At 33.4% G+C, this 15,940-nt stretch overlaps 1 protein-coding gene across 3 annotated transcripts in view; it reads left to right on the top strand.

Moving 5' to 3' along the window:
• LOC409786 (jazigo) overlaps window positions 1-15,940 on the top strand; it is a 189,278-nt gene that overhangs the window by 123,685 nt on the left and 49,653 nt on the right. For all 3 annotated transcript variants that reach the window (XM_026441389.1, XM_026441392.1, XM_026441390.1), the window contains one exon: window positions 7,524-7,582. In XM_026441389.1, coding sequence (XP_026297174.1) covers window positions 7,524-7,582 — 59 coding nt within the window. The remainder of the gene's footprint in view (window positions 1-7,523; window positions 7,583-15,940) is intronic.

Here is a 15,940-nt window from a genome sequence, read left to right as displayed (position 1 = left end):
CGTTAATTTTGCCAAATTAAAAAGTTTTCTTTTTGTAAGAGAGAATTTATTTTTCCTTCATCTTTTTTATCTTTTCTTCAACCAGTAATAAAACGTTGTTGTTGTTCATTACATCTAAAATTATCATCCATTTACAACTTGCACGAATACTATAAATCTTATAGTAACTTAATAAAGATACAATTGATATAGTTACATTGATTTAACAATGCCATCGATGATTTACTCATCAGCAAGATACAATATTTTATTGTACAAAGAAATCCATTCAATTGTAGTAAATGTTTCTTGGAAAAATCTTGGTCATACTTAACACGAAACTAAGCCAAAATTAATGCAAAGAAAACCGATGTCCTTGCTCGTATAATTGCGACCATGATATTCGAAACTGCCAGATTAGAAACGAGTTTCTTATCCTTCTCTCTAATTTACGTATAACATTTCGGTGATGTAGCCAGAATGATGGCAATGGCCAATTGGCATCTTTCGTGTTGTAGCAAAGGGTTAGAAAGTTGGCCAAGGATCAAGAGATCCTCCTCGAATTTTCTTGAAAGTTGATTGGATTACTTTGAATTACTGATGAATTAAATTTGACACCTGAGTCAAATTTAAATTCGACTTTTGGGCAAAATTCATGGTTGAATCAGTGTTCCTTAAATTGTTCGTCATTTATCTCGAGCATGATTTACATGTACGATTGTGTCGGAAATTCGAGTTGATTCAAGAATATGACTGCGACATGCCTCGAATGTGAGTCAGACTTTGCTTAAATTTAGCTCAACTTGCACTTAACTCTGAGTTTAACCTAAATACTCAGATTCAAATACTTAATTCGAAGATATTTGAACTTCGATCGAAATTTGAAATAAGGTGTATGGTATTCGTGCAATTAAACATTAAGAAAATAATTAATTGTCTCTTACAATGAATTATGAAATTTATTTTCTTCACTTGATAAATATTTGAAAATCGTTTAATTTTTAATTATCTCGCGAGTAACCGATAACATTTCTCTCTTAATCAGTTCGGATAATTAATTCTACTGTATATTAAATAAATGAGATTAAATTTCCTTATACATTCGGTATTTTTAATATTTAATCTCATTTCAAAATCTGTGCCACGACAAATCGCTTCGTTTTCATATTTAACCATTTATTATTAAATGGTTATAATTAAATTTAGTTCTCCAAGCGCAAATTAATACTTCTTGATTGCATAAGTTGAAAGAAAAGAATGATAATAGGGTCAGTGATTAAGTTAAAAAAAAATCGTATTGCTAAAATACTTTATTAAATTTATATTAACTTATACTCGTTATAATATTTAAAACTCTTTTTTTTTTTTTGCATGCTTGAAAATTTTCATTGTTCTAAGGATTTTTAAAAATCGTTTCGAAACTATAAGAGGGCTCGAAACTTTCAGGAATAAATGTTAGAATATAGAGGGCGTTTCATTGGAAATTTCTCTCCGTTCGTTAAGTATCAAGTAGTTACATTATAGTTTCCGGTAGGCCAATTAGCTTCTGATCCTCGAAAGTTCCGGCTGCTCGAAGCAATTCCGCACATTTCATAAGTTTGCATTCACTTGCGGTTTGACAGCTTGGCATTTTTAATGACCGATGAAATTACCTTCAACTCTTTGAAGGCATCGTGTGTCTGATAACTGGATGGCCTGCTTGGAACTCGACTTCCGGTTGTTTTTTCCTCTCTCTCTTTCCTCCAAACTTTGAACCATTTCGATTCTGGATGTTGTTTATAATAATTTTCGTCAATCACCATACGTATTTGACTATTGATTCATAAAATTTAAATTTATTCTAATGAAACAAATCGTTTGAATCTTTAGAATTTTAATTCAAATGTTTCTAGAAAATTTAGAGCTTAAATTCTGGATAATCTAAACAATTTTCCTCAAAGTACGCTAGATATAAATACATTGGCAAGTGAATTATGATTCGATCAATTCACGTATGATTTAAACGTCACGAGGAAAAATGGTAAAAGGGCAAATTCGATGGTGATTCGTAGAAAAATATGATAACAGAAACTTTTCTTGGATGCCATTGATAATATACCGTATAATTAAACGAAGAAAAGGTGGAGAAATTTAAAAAGTAGAATAGATATCTCTTGGAAACAATTATGCATTAATGCATAAATATAATTCTTAAAAAGAAGAATATAATTGAAGAATTTCCAGTTACCTATGTATACTTATACCTTTATTATTAGTTTCTCTCTTCTGCACATACTTCAGAGTAACGGTTTCTCGTACATTGCAATGAATTATACATTCTATTTATGAAACAGACATGATTTCTCATGTATTAATGAAAAATAACAAGCCACTACTGTTTCTAAATGTATCAGAGTTGGAGGATGGAAGAGAGGAATTTATTTATTTCATTAATTTACATCAATTACATTCCACATTTGTAAGAAGAGGATTTGGAAGAAATATATTTATAACAATTATTTCCATCTTATTATTTTAAAGAAAAATACATACCATAGTATAATCTTATTTGATTAATAAACATCCTATATTATTATTTCTTCCAAATTTCATAAGATCATACAATTTACACTGAATACTCTTGCGCGTAAAAATACATCCAAGACGATCGGTTCGAAAAAGAAATCTCTCCCCTCCTCCATCTAATTTAAAGCGATTCGCGGCTCGCCCCCACTAAAAGGACGCGGCAGTAAGCGTCTATTTAACGCCACTTCATAACGCTCGAGAGAAATTGGCGCGCGGCAAAGCCCCTTGCAGCTCGATGCAAGAGTATCGATAATCGGTACTCGGTGGAAACTTCGCAGACTATCGGTCGCCCCGTCGTCAATTGAAAACCGCTTCGAGCCGGGGTTATCGCGTCGAATCCCCCTCCTTCTCTTTTCTCCCCCTCCGCCCCAGTGACGGGTCCTTCTCTCCACCCTCTCTCTCTCTCTCGTCCGGTTGTTCCATCCCCTCGGTCGCGATTAATGCGCCATTAAAGGAGATTGGAAATCCTTTCGTCGGGACTTTCGTCGTCGTGCTTACGGAACGGCGAAGTTCCCACGAGCTTCGACAGATACACACACACACACACACACACACACGCACACACACACAGTTGAGGATTTTGCATTCCATTTGCAAGGGAACGTTTCCCCACGGCCGCTTTTCATTCTCCCGCGGGTGCACTCCTGCTGCAGTCGGGGGAGGGTGAGATCGCATTTACATGGAGTCTCGAGTCGATCTCGAGGAGCCGCGGATACGATCGGCTTGTTTTTCCGGATACGGTTCCAAGAGTGGAGATGGTCGCGAGAAGAAATTTGAGCACGCGGGTTGTGAATCGAGCTGCGTGCTCGAGGGGGAGGATCGTTTTTAGGGGAACGGTTTAAGACGCGGAGGGTGGAAGACAGTTTTGTAGGGCTCGAGGGAGAAATGGAGCAATTAGTATATGGATTTTTACGGCCTTATAGGAGGATGAAATTCTCTTTTGTCAAGGGGATGGACTAGTGTTTGTGTAAGATGTTAATTCTGTTTGTGGTTAAGTAGAGAGTTTAGTGGAATATATCGTAAAATGAAAAACTTGTATTTTTAGTTTACGATTCTAAATTATTCTTTTTATATCGTTTTTTCGTAGTATCGTTAATTTGGTTATTTGAGAAATAAATGAATTCTTGGGAATAAATATTATGTTTGAGTTGATACGTTGATTGATTTTTGGATATTAATTTTGGAGACAGTTAAGAAAGAAGATTCATGTTGACTATCATTCATCAGATTAGTGAGAATCCAATCTAGTTGTCAGATTTGACAGATTGCCATTATTTTCAAGTGAAACTTTCGGTTTGAATTTAAATGAAGTTCAGATCTCGCGTGCACTTAGGCTCTTCGATTATGCTCAAACTTCAAAGACTAACGGGAACGGACGTGGTGAAGTTTTAGCAAGGAAATTCTTGTGATACGTTCCTTTAGAAAGGATATTTGATGGAGTTTCGAGGAAAATGAAGCAGTTAGCGAGATTGTTTGAAAATTGAGAACATCTTTGTTGAGAGAGTATTTAAGGATCTTTGTTTGGAAAACTATTATTCACGGGGGAAAAAAAAAATTAATGCTAAAAATCAATACTTGATTTACGACAAAAATTCATCGAGATAATAATTTACAATTTTTTTAAACATGTTTTTAACATACTGCATTGTTTTTTCGTCTCAAGAGAAGACAAGAGAACAAGACATTCGTTTAAAAGAAAATCGAATATATTTGAACAAACAAGAAGCGAGATGTCTTGTTCTGTGCGTTATTTATATAAGATCTTGAATCACTTGCCTCTCCAAAAAGCCATTGAGCAGTCTGAAATCGTTGGAAGGCCAGCATTTATATTTGCACATTCCTTTCCAAGTATCATTACGAAAATATGTTTTGTTCAAAAAGAAAGAATATTTCTTTTGAAACAAAAATTTATGATAATCAGAATTTTATTTATTTCTTCTGTAATAAAATATATATATCAAAAAAACTAAATTTAGATTCGTCTAAGATTTTTTTTTTTTTTTCAAGAAAGAAACAGAAAAAGAATTCATCTTATTTTTATCAATTATTTCAATGATAAAACTATAATCAAAAAAAAAAAAATATTTCCAAATCTTTTCTTAACATCACTCTTTTTCTCTCGAGAAATCTTACTCGGTTTATATTTCGCCATTCCGCGAAACCACCGCTAAATTCAATCCAATTTCATCCCCCTACGTCTCTTTCGAATAACTTTCGAAACTTCCATTCTCCTATTCTCGCGAGATTGAGATTCTACTTTCCACGAGTGCACATACGAGGCTCGTCCGTCTCTTGTCGGCCAATTACCGTGGAACAATACACGGCAATTACGCGAGCAAAGATTGAATACAATGAGAGGAAAGGAACGAAACTTCTGTTCACGTGGAAAACATAAACGGCCGTGCCGAAGAATGACGTAGTGTGGAGGGGTCAAACGACTTCGACATTGAACTTGGCCCCGTGCCGCAAAGTTTTTAATTTATTCGACCACCCCCTCGCGCGATTCTTAAAAGAATCGAAGAGAAGAGTCGTTCCACGCCTCTTTTTTCCCTCGATTCACATGGAGATACGTTTGTTTACGATATGAAGAGGGGTGAAAAGTTTTGCTCCTCGGACGCGAATACGATTTGGCGGGGGTGGTTGCTCGAAAGTTGGCGAGATTTTTCACAATATAACCGATTCTGTAATGTCTCGCCTGTTAACTTGGAATGTTATTTGATCCTCGATGGAGAAATGAAGCGATGAATGGAGAGGAAATCTTTTCTTGAAATTTTGATGAACGATTATTTATAGGGAACGTAGTAATAGAATATATTCGGTATGAATTTTTGAATCTTGTTGATTCGATTTTCCAGTAATATTGAATAAATTATCGATGTAAAGTTAATTTGATCAACTTGAAGCTTATTTAACGGATTCGAATCGTAGATAATCTTATTGTAGAAGATGTAGAAGTGAAAGCTTTAATATTGGAATTTGAAATTTGGAAATTCTACAGGTATCAGAGGAGATATTCACAGTCACTGGAGGTATCAAAGGAACGAGAGGTATTTAGCATGTATGGAAATTCTAGCAATATGAATGGTATTTAGGATATGCGCAGAGTCTGGGAATATTATAATAACTTTATGAAAGTGAATATTTTAAGGATGGTTACAAAAGAATGGCTATTACTTTAGAAATTTCAGTTAAAATCACAGTATAATTCAAAGTCTTAAAGATATTAAAATTCACAAAGTTTTCAAATTTTGGAGAGTTTCTAGAATAATATATATATATACGAGTTATTTCTTCAAGAATCCAAGGTCAGATTATTCATGATACTCGAGATCCATAAACTATTTCGAAACTTTGGAGCTTCAGAAATCTCAATGTTTTAGATTTGATTAGAATACCATGAGAGATAATCATACCTATTTGAATCCTTGAAGAATAACTGATATTTGATTACTTCCTTTTAACAAACTTTAGAATTATTAGAAGTATCGTTTATTCAAAAAGTAATAACTCGTTGACTTTATGTACGAATGTATCTCCCTCTCCCCCTGATATTTTCCTCGATACAACTTTTTAAATTAGAAATTTCACTATTCATTTTCCATATATCATTCCAGATGTCCTACATCTACAATAAACAGAAAAATCTCATACGTTAATTAAGAGAAAACGAGAAGAAACAAAACTTTCTCGAATTTCCTTCCAATGTAACCACACTTCAATTCAATTCCTACACTCCTACGCTGCTCGCATCTGCACACTTTACTTTTCTCTTACTCCATCCAAACGCTCTCAACCCTCTTCCCAGAATCACGAAGGTCCCTGTAAGCCACGTAAACCCGGCGCAACGTTAGAAAAACGATTTCTCATCGCCGCTTGAAATTTTCATGAAGGCAATCCGCTCCGACAATTGCGCTTAATCGTGGATCGATCTCTACACATAACCGCAAGCAAGCGTATTTGCACGACGACGACCAGATTGCTCCGTGTCTCGTCGTCTACGTGTTTAGCTTTGTGGGAAAAGCAAAACGCGTAATCGCGCTCCGTCTCGCTCGTTTAACGAGCGGAAACATTATTAACGCGCGCGTACGTAGCCGACTTTTTTTTCCTTTTTTTTCTTTTGCCCCGGATGTATTTGACGCCGCCATTCCGTGTCCTCTTCTCTTTCTCCTTCTTCTCTCTCTCTCTTTGTCTCTCTCTCGCGCCAACGTCCACACGTCCTTCTGCACCCACTCTTCTCTCTCCCCCCTCCCTCCCCTTTCTTTCTTCTCCACCTTCTTCACCTCTGAAACCCATTGTACACTCGGTCGCCGTAGTTTCTCAGGGACGAGTGGCGTGGGAAGGTTCGCAGGGCCTTAAAGTTCGCTAGCAAGGTGCAGATTCTGAACTGGTGGAGGAGCCACTCTAACCTAATTCAGGCAAGCGTTGCGCAAGCGTTCACGCAGGACTAATTAAGTAATTAATTCGTGGCCACGATTAATTGGGATCCATGGGCCCATAGTAAGATATAATTGTATATGCGCGAATTATTTTTCCTTTTTAATTCCTGATTAACCTAGTTTTTCCAGGGAGTTGTATCGACGAGGATAGGGGATCGAATAGTTTTCGAGAGTTTGGATTATCGATTCGTGATCGAAGTTTTAGTTAATAATTCTTGTACGAAAATGTTATCCGGTTATCTGATATCATTGAGTCATAATAGCTTTGCTGCAAATGTCGAGTAATATTTGGATTATTGATAGGAAATAAAGGAATCGTGTTACGTTTCTTCGGTCAAAAGATCGTAATACAATTTTAATGTTAAAGAAATAAAAATTAGAAACTTCGATTCTTGTTTATAGAATGATTAATTAAACTAGTTTCTTTAAATTTAAACAATGCTTGTTTATAAATACTTCGAATATACGATATAGATATATTTTCCCGCCAATTTTGCACGACTCGATCATTGATATCTGTTTCTCTCTTTCCCTCTGTTACAGCCGAAAGAACTCGATCGTTCTCAGGACACAGCTGTCCGTGAGGGTGCACACCATCATAGGTGAGTATATTGGATGCTTGATTCGAATCTAACCACGAGCTCCCACGATCTACTTGAACGGATCATCCAATTCACGACGATTCCATCGACCTCTAACCAACATCGTTGGGTCAAATCTTGCTCCACTTCTGTTTCTGATGATCGATAAAGAATCGTTAGTCACGTAACGAATATATCGTTGAATCGGCTACATTGGTTTGAATTTCGATATAATTGGTGTGAATCATCGATATAATAATAATAATAATAATAATAATAATCAAATGTGAAAGGTTAAGTAGTATCGTTAAGAGTTTTACGACATTAATTCAATTTGTTTGAAAATTGGAGAAGATCAGATAACTATTCATGCGTATAAATTCACGCGATAAAAAATTTTATTATACAATATGCTATTTATTTTTGAGAACGTTGCCGCGAAGATTTCTTTGAAATCACGCGAATGTACGAATATTAAAAAAAAAAAACGTCTTAGATAAAGTAAAAATCATCTTTTCTTATCGACTGTTAAAAAGTAATAATAATTATTACGAATATATTGAATTATTATTATTATTATTATTAATTTTAATTACGTAATATATGATAAATCATGCGCGTTTAATTTATATTTTAAATTCTTGCACATCAACTTCATATCACAATAGATAGGATTAGATAACAGATAGGTATTAATAATTCTAAAGCGAACAGGGTATAATATCTAGCAGCGAATCTATTATAAATTAGGAACATAACTGCAACATTAACTGCATTATCATCGTATTTCTGGAAGCCATTTTCCCCTCGGTTGAAACGAGCTAATTAAAGGTTACAGTGTTAAATAACAACGGATAAGCATTGCTCATTTCGGCGTGAATATTTGGCGAAAAACAATACGTAATATTGCAGACGTGTTGTGTACACGGCATTTACAAATTAATTTTAGTTATCGCAAATGCGATAATAAACATCGAACGATTATTATTAATAGAAACATTTCATGCTCTCCTGTTAAATCGATCGAATTACGCGTTTTTTAAATTTTCCCGCGTTAATTATCGTTCTCACCAAGGATGCATAAATCAATTTTCGGGGAGGAGGAGGAAAAAAAAATAAGAAAAAGAAGAAGAAGAAAAAGAAAGAGTTCCCTTGGGTGCCTCTCGAAGAAAGATTTAACGTGGAGTTACGATTCGAGATAATTTCTTTCTTTCTTTTTCTTTTTTTTTTTTTCTTTTTTTGTTTTCATGAAAACGTCGCATGAAGTAATGACCGGTGTATAAAGTGCAGAACAGTGTAACAACGACAAAAATCGGCCTAGGGATTCGCTAGAGAGCACCGAGCTATTAATCACCGTGACAGGTGATGGTTAACCGCGCAATGTCCAATAAAAATCCGCTGACCACGGATTCTTTTTTCATCTCGCAGCCTGGATGCAAATTCGCAACGTTTAATTGCATGAAAGTAATGATCGTTTACGAGAATATTTTTTTCGTATCGTGATTAATAAAGTTTGCATCGATATTTTTTTTATCTTCTTTTGCTGGAAGATGAGGAGAATATAGGATGTGTTCGTGATTGGGAATGGGCATAGAGTTACATAATATAACAAGTATTATTTTATTTATCAAAATTTACTTGTGAAATACAATAATTAGACATATGAATTGAACATATGTAATGGATCTCTTCAAGATATTCAAGCAAGTATTTCCTCTGATTAATTGGAGATTTGAGTTAATTACGTTTGGTATGGTACAATTATCAAAATCAAGGCTTCTAAGTATAAACTATATGTTTTGTATTCGATATTTTTCCAGTAAATGCAATTGGATTCATTATAGGTTCAATAAATGTGTCATTATCAGTATATCATTCGGTTCAAGCAAGGCTAATTAATGAAACTTCAAGATATTTCATTCAAGAAGATATAACTTGATTGAAAATAAAATTTTTTCTTTAATAAAATTAATTAATTTGATCTATTAAATTTTCTTTAAAGATAATCAAAATTATTATTTTATTTAATACTTCATTTTTAGAAATAGAACAATACAAGATCAAATAAAAATAAATTAATAATATAATAATTATAAAATTCATTAAATTTAAAAGGAAAATAATTTAAATTAATTTAATTTATCTTCTTGGAACTGAATTGTCTGGAATTCTAGGAATTTTAATAGAATGTAGATTACAAGAAACTAAACAGAATTTAGTATTCTGTTGCTTGAATTAATTAAATTCTATTCAAGAATAAATATTTTTGAATTAGTTTTTTCATTACTAGAACATTTTTTAACTACTCGATATCAATTCTATCCAATTTTTCTTCAAAAGAAAAAAAGAAAAAAGCACATCTAATATACACCAACCATCGCCAAATCCCCCAATCACAAGAAGATCCAAAAGATCTAATTTATTTATTTCTTTTTTTTTTTTTTTTTTTCTACAAAGAAATTACAAGCCCTCAACAAAGCCTTCATTTTTCTCGATTCTTCTACTACACAACCGCAAGAAAGTCGCAAAGAAGGTCGACTATTCAAGAATATCCTATTCGTGACGTAATTGGAAAAGCGATTACGCTTAGCCGACCTCGCCGAAATTACCAATTTCATCGAGCAATTAACATGCTCGAAACATTTCCACGAGAGGGACAGTATTTTTGCGGTTTTCTGCTCGTAATTATCCGCGAACCGTCGCTCTTCGTCGCCTTCGCCGTCGGGAACTCGTCGTGAAAACGTCTCTGAAAAGCGTCCTCGACGCTGGAGGCGTTCGGTCGGGGCCCCCCCCCCCCCCCCCCCCCCCGGTTAAATCATAATATTACCCAGGAAAATTGAATCGTACGGCACGCGGCGAGATTTCCCGCTAAAATCACCGTGAAAATGGTGGTCTTCGACGAAAACCGTGGGCCGTGTCGCCTTTTTCTGGCGCGAAAAAGGGAAAGAGATGGCGCTAGGCGATCGATGAAGGGAGAAAGAAATATCTTATTTCGTCAATTTCGAGGAAAAGACAGGGAGGGATGGTTCGACGAGGAAAAAAATGTAATAAATGATCGGTTGTGATTACGATGCCGTTCGTTGAAGCGTGTGATTTCCACGAGATTGAGATCGAGGCGGCATATGTTATCTCTTCTCCTCCTGCAGGGATGAATTTTTTGTGGATATTATAAATATTTTGGATAATACGTAGGTAATAGGATATTTTGGTGTATCGATCGTGTTCTGGTATAATTTTTTCGCGTGATAATTGTAAAGAGAAGAATAATTTTGAATGAAATAATTTTTCAAATTTGTAATGCTCTATTTGGTATGATTTTTTTTTTTTTTTTTTGTAAATGTTGTTAGAAAGATTAAGAAAACGCTCGGTAAATGGAAGATAGTTTTGCTTTCTATTAAATGAAAATGAAATATGAAAGTCTGTGTAGTCATTTTTCATATCTGATTTATGGTATGTTTTGTCATTTGATTTATTACAAATCGGATATAAGTATTTATTTTAAAATATATCATTGTGAATTTCACAATTTAGAAAAATTAAATTTATAAATCAATTATTGGAAAATAAAAAAATTTTTATCGTCTTTTAAATTTCACAATCTGATTTATATGTTTTAAATTTAATCAGATATAAAATTATATTTTAGATGAATTTGAGACAATTAATATTCCAATTAGTTAGTATTTCAATTTATAATCAATACATCTGAAGTTTGGAATTATAATTTCACATAATTTATAATAAAAATCTAATCTATACAGTAAATCAATCTCAAATGAATGGCAAACATTAAAAATGAATTATTCTGAATTTAAATTGGAAATTACCAAACCAATATATATATTTAATCGATATTGGTTATTAATCTTTATTAAATCCGTACTAATTGAGAATATTTCGATTATTTAAATACATCTAGATATAATCGATATTTCAATTTCATATCTTCCAATTATCGATTCTCGTAGATAAGAATTATTTCATTATCAATAATTATCAGATCGCTTCGTGATCTTTCATTCTCATTTCACATTATCCAATTACAAAACATTTGAAACTGAGAATCTTTCTTATTGCAATATACTTTATATGTATATCGGTATTCTTACAACACAAAGACAGTTAATTAAAACGACGAAATGTTTCACAAACGATCACGTCGTGATCTCGTAATTCATTAAACGAAATTCGGTTAAACATATTCTAGTTTCTTTTCGAAACGCGACATGCACAATGCCCGCCTTTCCTCGTTATTTTTTAATGAGCAAAGATTTGTTGAAAAATAGGTCTATTTCTCAATATATTCCATTCTGATGGTTGATAAAAAGTTGCAATGGAAATTTTATCGCGACCCCTTGTTATTTCAGCCGACAGCGTGACTAGGTTGCATGTAGTAGTACTCTGCTATATTGTATATTGCCCTCTATGTGTGCGTTTGTAACCGATCCTAAAGAAGTGTAATCGTGATTGTCCTCGTATTTTAATCTTGAATATGTTGTTACATCGTCTTAATCGTGAAATTTAAACCTATTTCGTTTATTAAATGTTTAAATCAATCCTTTATACTACAATTTTCCCTTGAATCAAAGCAACCATCTTGAATCTTCATAATTTTATGTTAAGAATAGGATATGCAAATTTATCATTTTTCGTTGTATTTATTTAAAAAAGTTTAGAAATTAATTTCTAAATAGTAACAAAGATTCTTAGAATCTTTGTAGTGAATCTTTCAAAAATCATGTTGTTACATCGTCTTAATCGTGAAATTTAAACCTATTTCGTTTATTAAATGTTTAAATCAATCCTTTATACTACAATTTTCCCTTGAATCAAAGCAACTATCTTGAATCTTCATAATTTTATGTTAAGAATAGGATATGCAAATTTATCATTTTTCGTTGTATTTATTTAAAAAAGTTTAGAAATTAATTTCTAAATAGTAACAAAGATTCTTAGAATCTTTGTAGTGAATCTTTCAAAAATCATTATTCGATCATTTACAAATCTTTTAATTTCATTATCGAATTATCAGTAGTATCAGTAACGTTTCAAAAACAAAATGATTTATTTCGATCAATTTTTTTCTCTCTCGAATGCAAATTATATCTTAATGAATTTTGAAGAATATTAAGAAGAAACTCATTAATATACAATAAGATTTGACAAGATTTCGATTTTTAAATTTGCATATTTAAAAAAGATACTTTTATTTCCAGATAAGTGATTGAAAAATGTTAAATTTTTTTTTAAAAATATCGACGCGTAGCGAATATTTTCTTTGTCAATTCTTTATTACAATATAACGATAATTCACGCATAAAGAATGTTAATTCGTTTTTAAATCACAACACGTTTTTAAAAAAATTCTTTTTTTTCTAAAACAAATGGTGATTAAATGGACGATAAAACGTGCGATTCCTTGGCACGTGCAGTTTGTTATTACGCTTGAAATCGGTCGTCAGACTACCTCTAATTACATGCGTTTGATGAAGGTGACGAGTAATTAAAAGTGATTAAACAGTTGTCTAGAATGTCGTCAACGTGATGAATGTCCAAGTTTTTGTAAATTGTACTGCAGCATTTGTCGCCTAATGAAAAGAAACTCCTCGTATTTCGAATTCATTGTGATACAATGGTGTAATTTTAACAGGAAATTTCCGAGAATCTTCTTTTAACTTATCATTAGTACATTGAAACGTCGGCTTTTATTCCAATTTTTTATTTTATAGTAATGATCATTAATTCTGTAAGAAAGGTATCCTGATATGAATGAGATTCAAATGTTGCATAGAACAACACAAAGAACAGGAAGAAGAAGAATGTCTATAAAATTCATCTTTAATTGATTTTATATTTAATTTTTCGTTTCATAAATTATAGTAATAATAATTTTATTTTAATTCACCAACTTGCAACAAGCTTTCGAAACAATATTAGTTCAGAATTATCGAGAAGAACGTGTGAAATAAATAATTGATCAAATTTCCTCGAACCAAGTAAAATCATTCTCAACACGAAATAAAATTATTCGATATATAATAAAACTGTATCCTGCGACAAAAGGAAAAGAAATAGTTCAATTATCGTATTATAATTCGATCCTTTAATTTGGTGGGTAAACCAGTCGATGCAACGATGGAAAATGAGTGCGGGACGTCGGGCGCGGGAAACGCTAACTAACCGCAACCACGGTTTCGAGTTTGGCAAATCGAACGAGACGAAATTCACGGTTGTCTGGCCGTTCGCAGAATTCACCTGCGGGCCGTACCCGTTCATTGAACCCTGCGAAGGTGGTGGAGGAGAGATGATCGAAGGTCCAGAATAAGCGGGGGAAAAAAGAGGACGCCGAAAGGGCGGTGGGAGGGTGGCGGAAGCCGGCGTGTACCCTGCCGTTTTACATATTTTAACGGTGCTTCGTGTACTTTGGGCGAAACCTGCCGGGCCCTTTCGCTTATTCTCGATATTTCGTTTCGTTTCCTGGCCGCATCTATATTTCAACGGGGCCACAGCCTGTCCATCCTACGGCGGGATTATTAAAGCGACGTGAAATTAATGGAATCTGGCTATTTGTTTTAATTGCTAATGCCGATAATATGATGAATCGACAGTCGATGATTTATCGTGTACGAAGTATTGGTGATTTGATATCTCTTAAAGGAAATTGAATTCTCCCGTTTATCAATGGAAATTTCTTTCCAATAAGTGTAAAGGGATTAATTAATATAAATCATCTTCTGTATGCCGGAGATACAAATGTATTAGTCTTTCTTTGGATGAAGATGTAAATATAATATTTCAATTCGGGTTTGTTTAAAGTTAGTTCAGGACGAATTTTAGATTACGGTTTTCGCAAGATTGTTTTAATTTATTTCAAAGTATATATTTTGTTTCTTTTGCGGATAATATTATCTTCAGATACTACTTTGTAGTAAAAAAAAAATCCTTCCCAATATTTAAATTTCACTCTTGTCGCAAAGGAAAAGAAAAAAAGAAAAAGTAATTTGTATCCAATTGGGAACGCACGTTTCTTCTTTCACACGTTTCAGATTCAATTTTCTACCATTCCGTTTTTTTTATACTTTCCATAATTACAGTACAAACATTTTTTCACGCAAAATTACACACAAATTTCTTGTATAGGCAATAAATTCGACGACCTTCTTCTTCCTCTTCTTAATTTTGCCCGTTGTGCAAAAACAATCGACCCACCCGTCGTCATCGATCGACGAGCGGACAAAATGGCCTCGCGTAATGATTTGCTCGTTTTAATTTCGCCCTGGAGCGACGCCAGTTTCGCTTGTAAAATTTTCAATCCCGTTATTAGTAATTCGCTCGTTAATAATCGCGTTCTCTGCGACCTCATTGACAAGGCCACGGGATTTCGCGTATCGTCCGACGAAATTCGTGATCGTTTCCTCGAATCAAAGTCCAAATCGTATCTATTTCCAATCTTCCATCGTGTAAAAATATTCTAAATAATCTTTAAAAATAAAAACTCGTTTCGTGTAATCGTAAAAGTCTTCATAAAGCTTACCAGTTTAACAATTTATTAAATAGAGTTAGAAATAGATATTTATTTAACTTTTTATTAACAAAATAATTTCGAGAAAGAAAAATCAAATCTTGAAGTTTTGATTTGACAATTATTTTTAGGCGAAATTATATTTCAAAAATTAGGAGAATCAATTCGTTCCTCATGTACAAATTTTCATTAAATTTAGAATTTTCGAATTTATCTCAACAACAAATGATAAGCTGCATGGCAGATATTCAAGTGGATGGATTAATCGATAATTATAAAAACCAATTGCGTTGAATATGACGGCAGTTAATATATATTATTATAATTATTACGATAAAGAGAAATTTCGGTCGCTTAGAAAGTTAGAGGGATATTAGTGGTTGTTGTTATAAAAAGCGTAAATTCCTCATTGGAAATTACGATAATGTAATTTTAATATCGTTATAATCGCCTAAATGAATTGTATAAGTGAAGGTTTCTATAGGTTTGCCGTTAATATCGGTTGTTATAAAAATTGTCGATCTCGAGCGGAGATTACAGTAATCAGCGGCAATTAATGCAAGAATAGGAAAAGATTTCGTGCAGAAAACGCTTCCAATGCAAACTGTGGTTGGCACGCATCACGTGACACGTGGAATTGGATTTCGTATATCCTCAGCAACTATGATCTAATTTGTTCGACGATAAACTGAACTCCATCTTTAATATTTTCTCGGTTATTCTTTTTGAAATTCTCCTCAATTAACGTGATAAATTACAATCTTTCTTCTTCTTCTTAATATAGTCTTGAAACTTTTGCATTTATGGCGTTAGATTACTAACTTTGAAAATATATGAATATCCAAAATATATTTTAC

This window comes from Apis mellifera, linkage group LG6 (genome assembly GCF_003254395.2).
Source record: "Apis mellifera strain DH4 linkage group LG6, Amel_HAv3.1, whole genome shotgun sequence".
In the NCBI taxonomy this organism is placed as follows: Eukaryota; Metazoa; Arthropoda; class Insecta; order Hymenoptera; family Apidae; genus Apis; species Apis mellifera.
The sequence above is the reverse complement of the archived record's forward strand: the minus strand, read 5'-3'. Positions and strand labels throughout refer to the sequence as shown.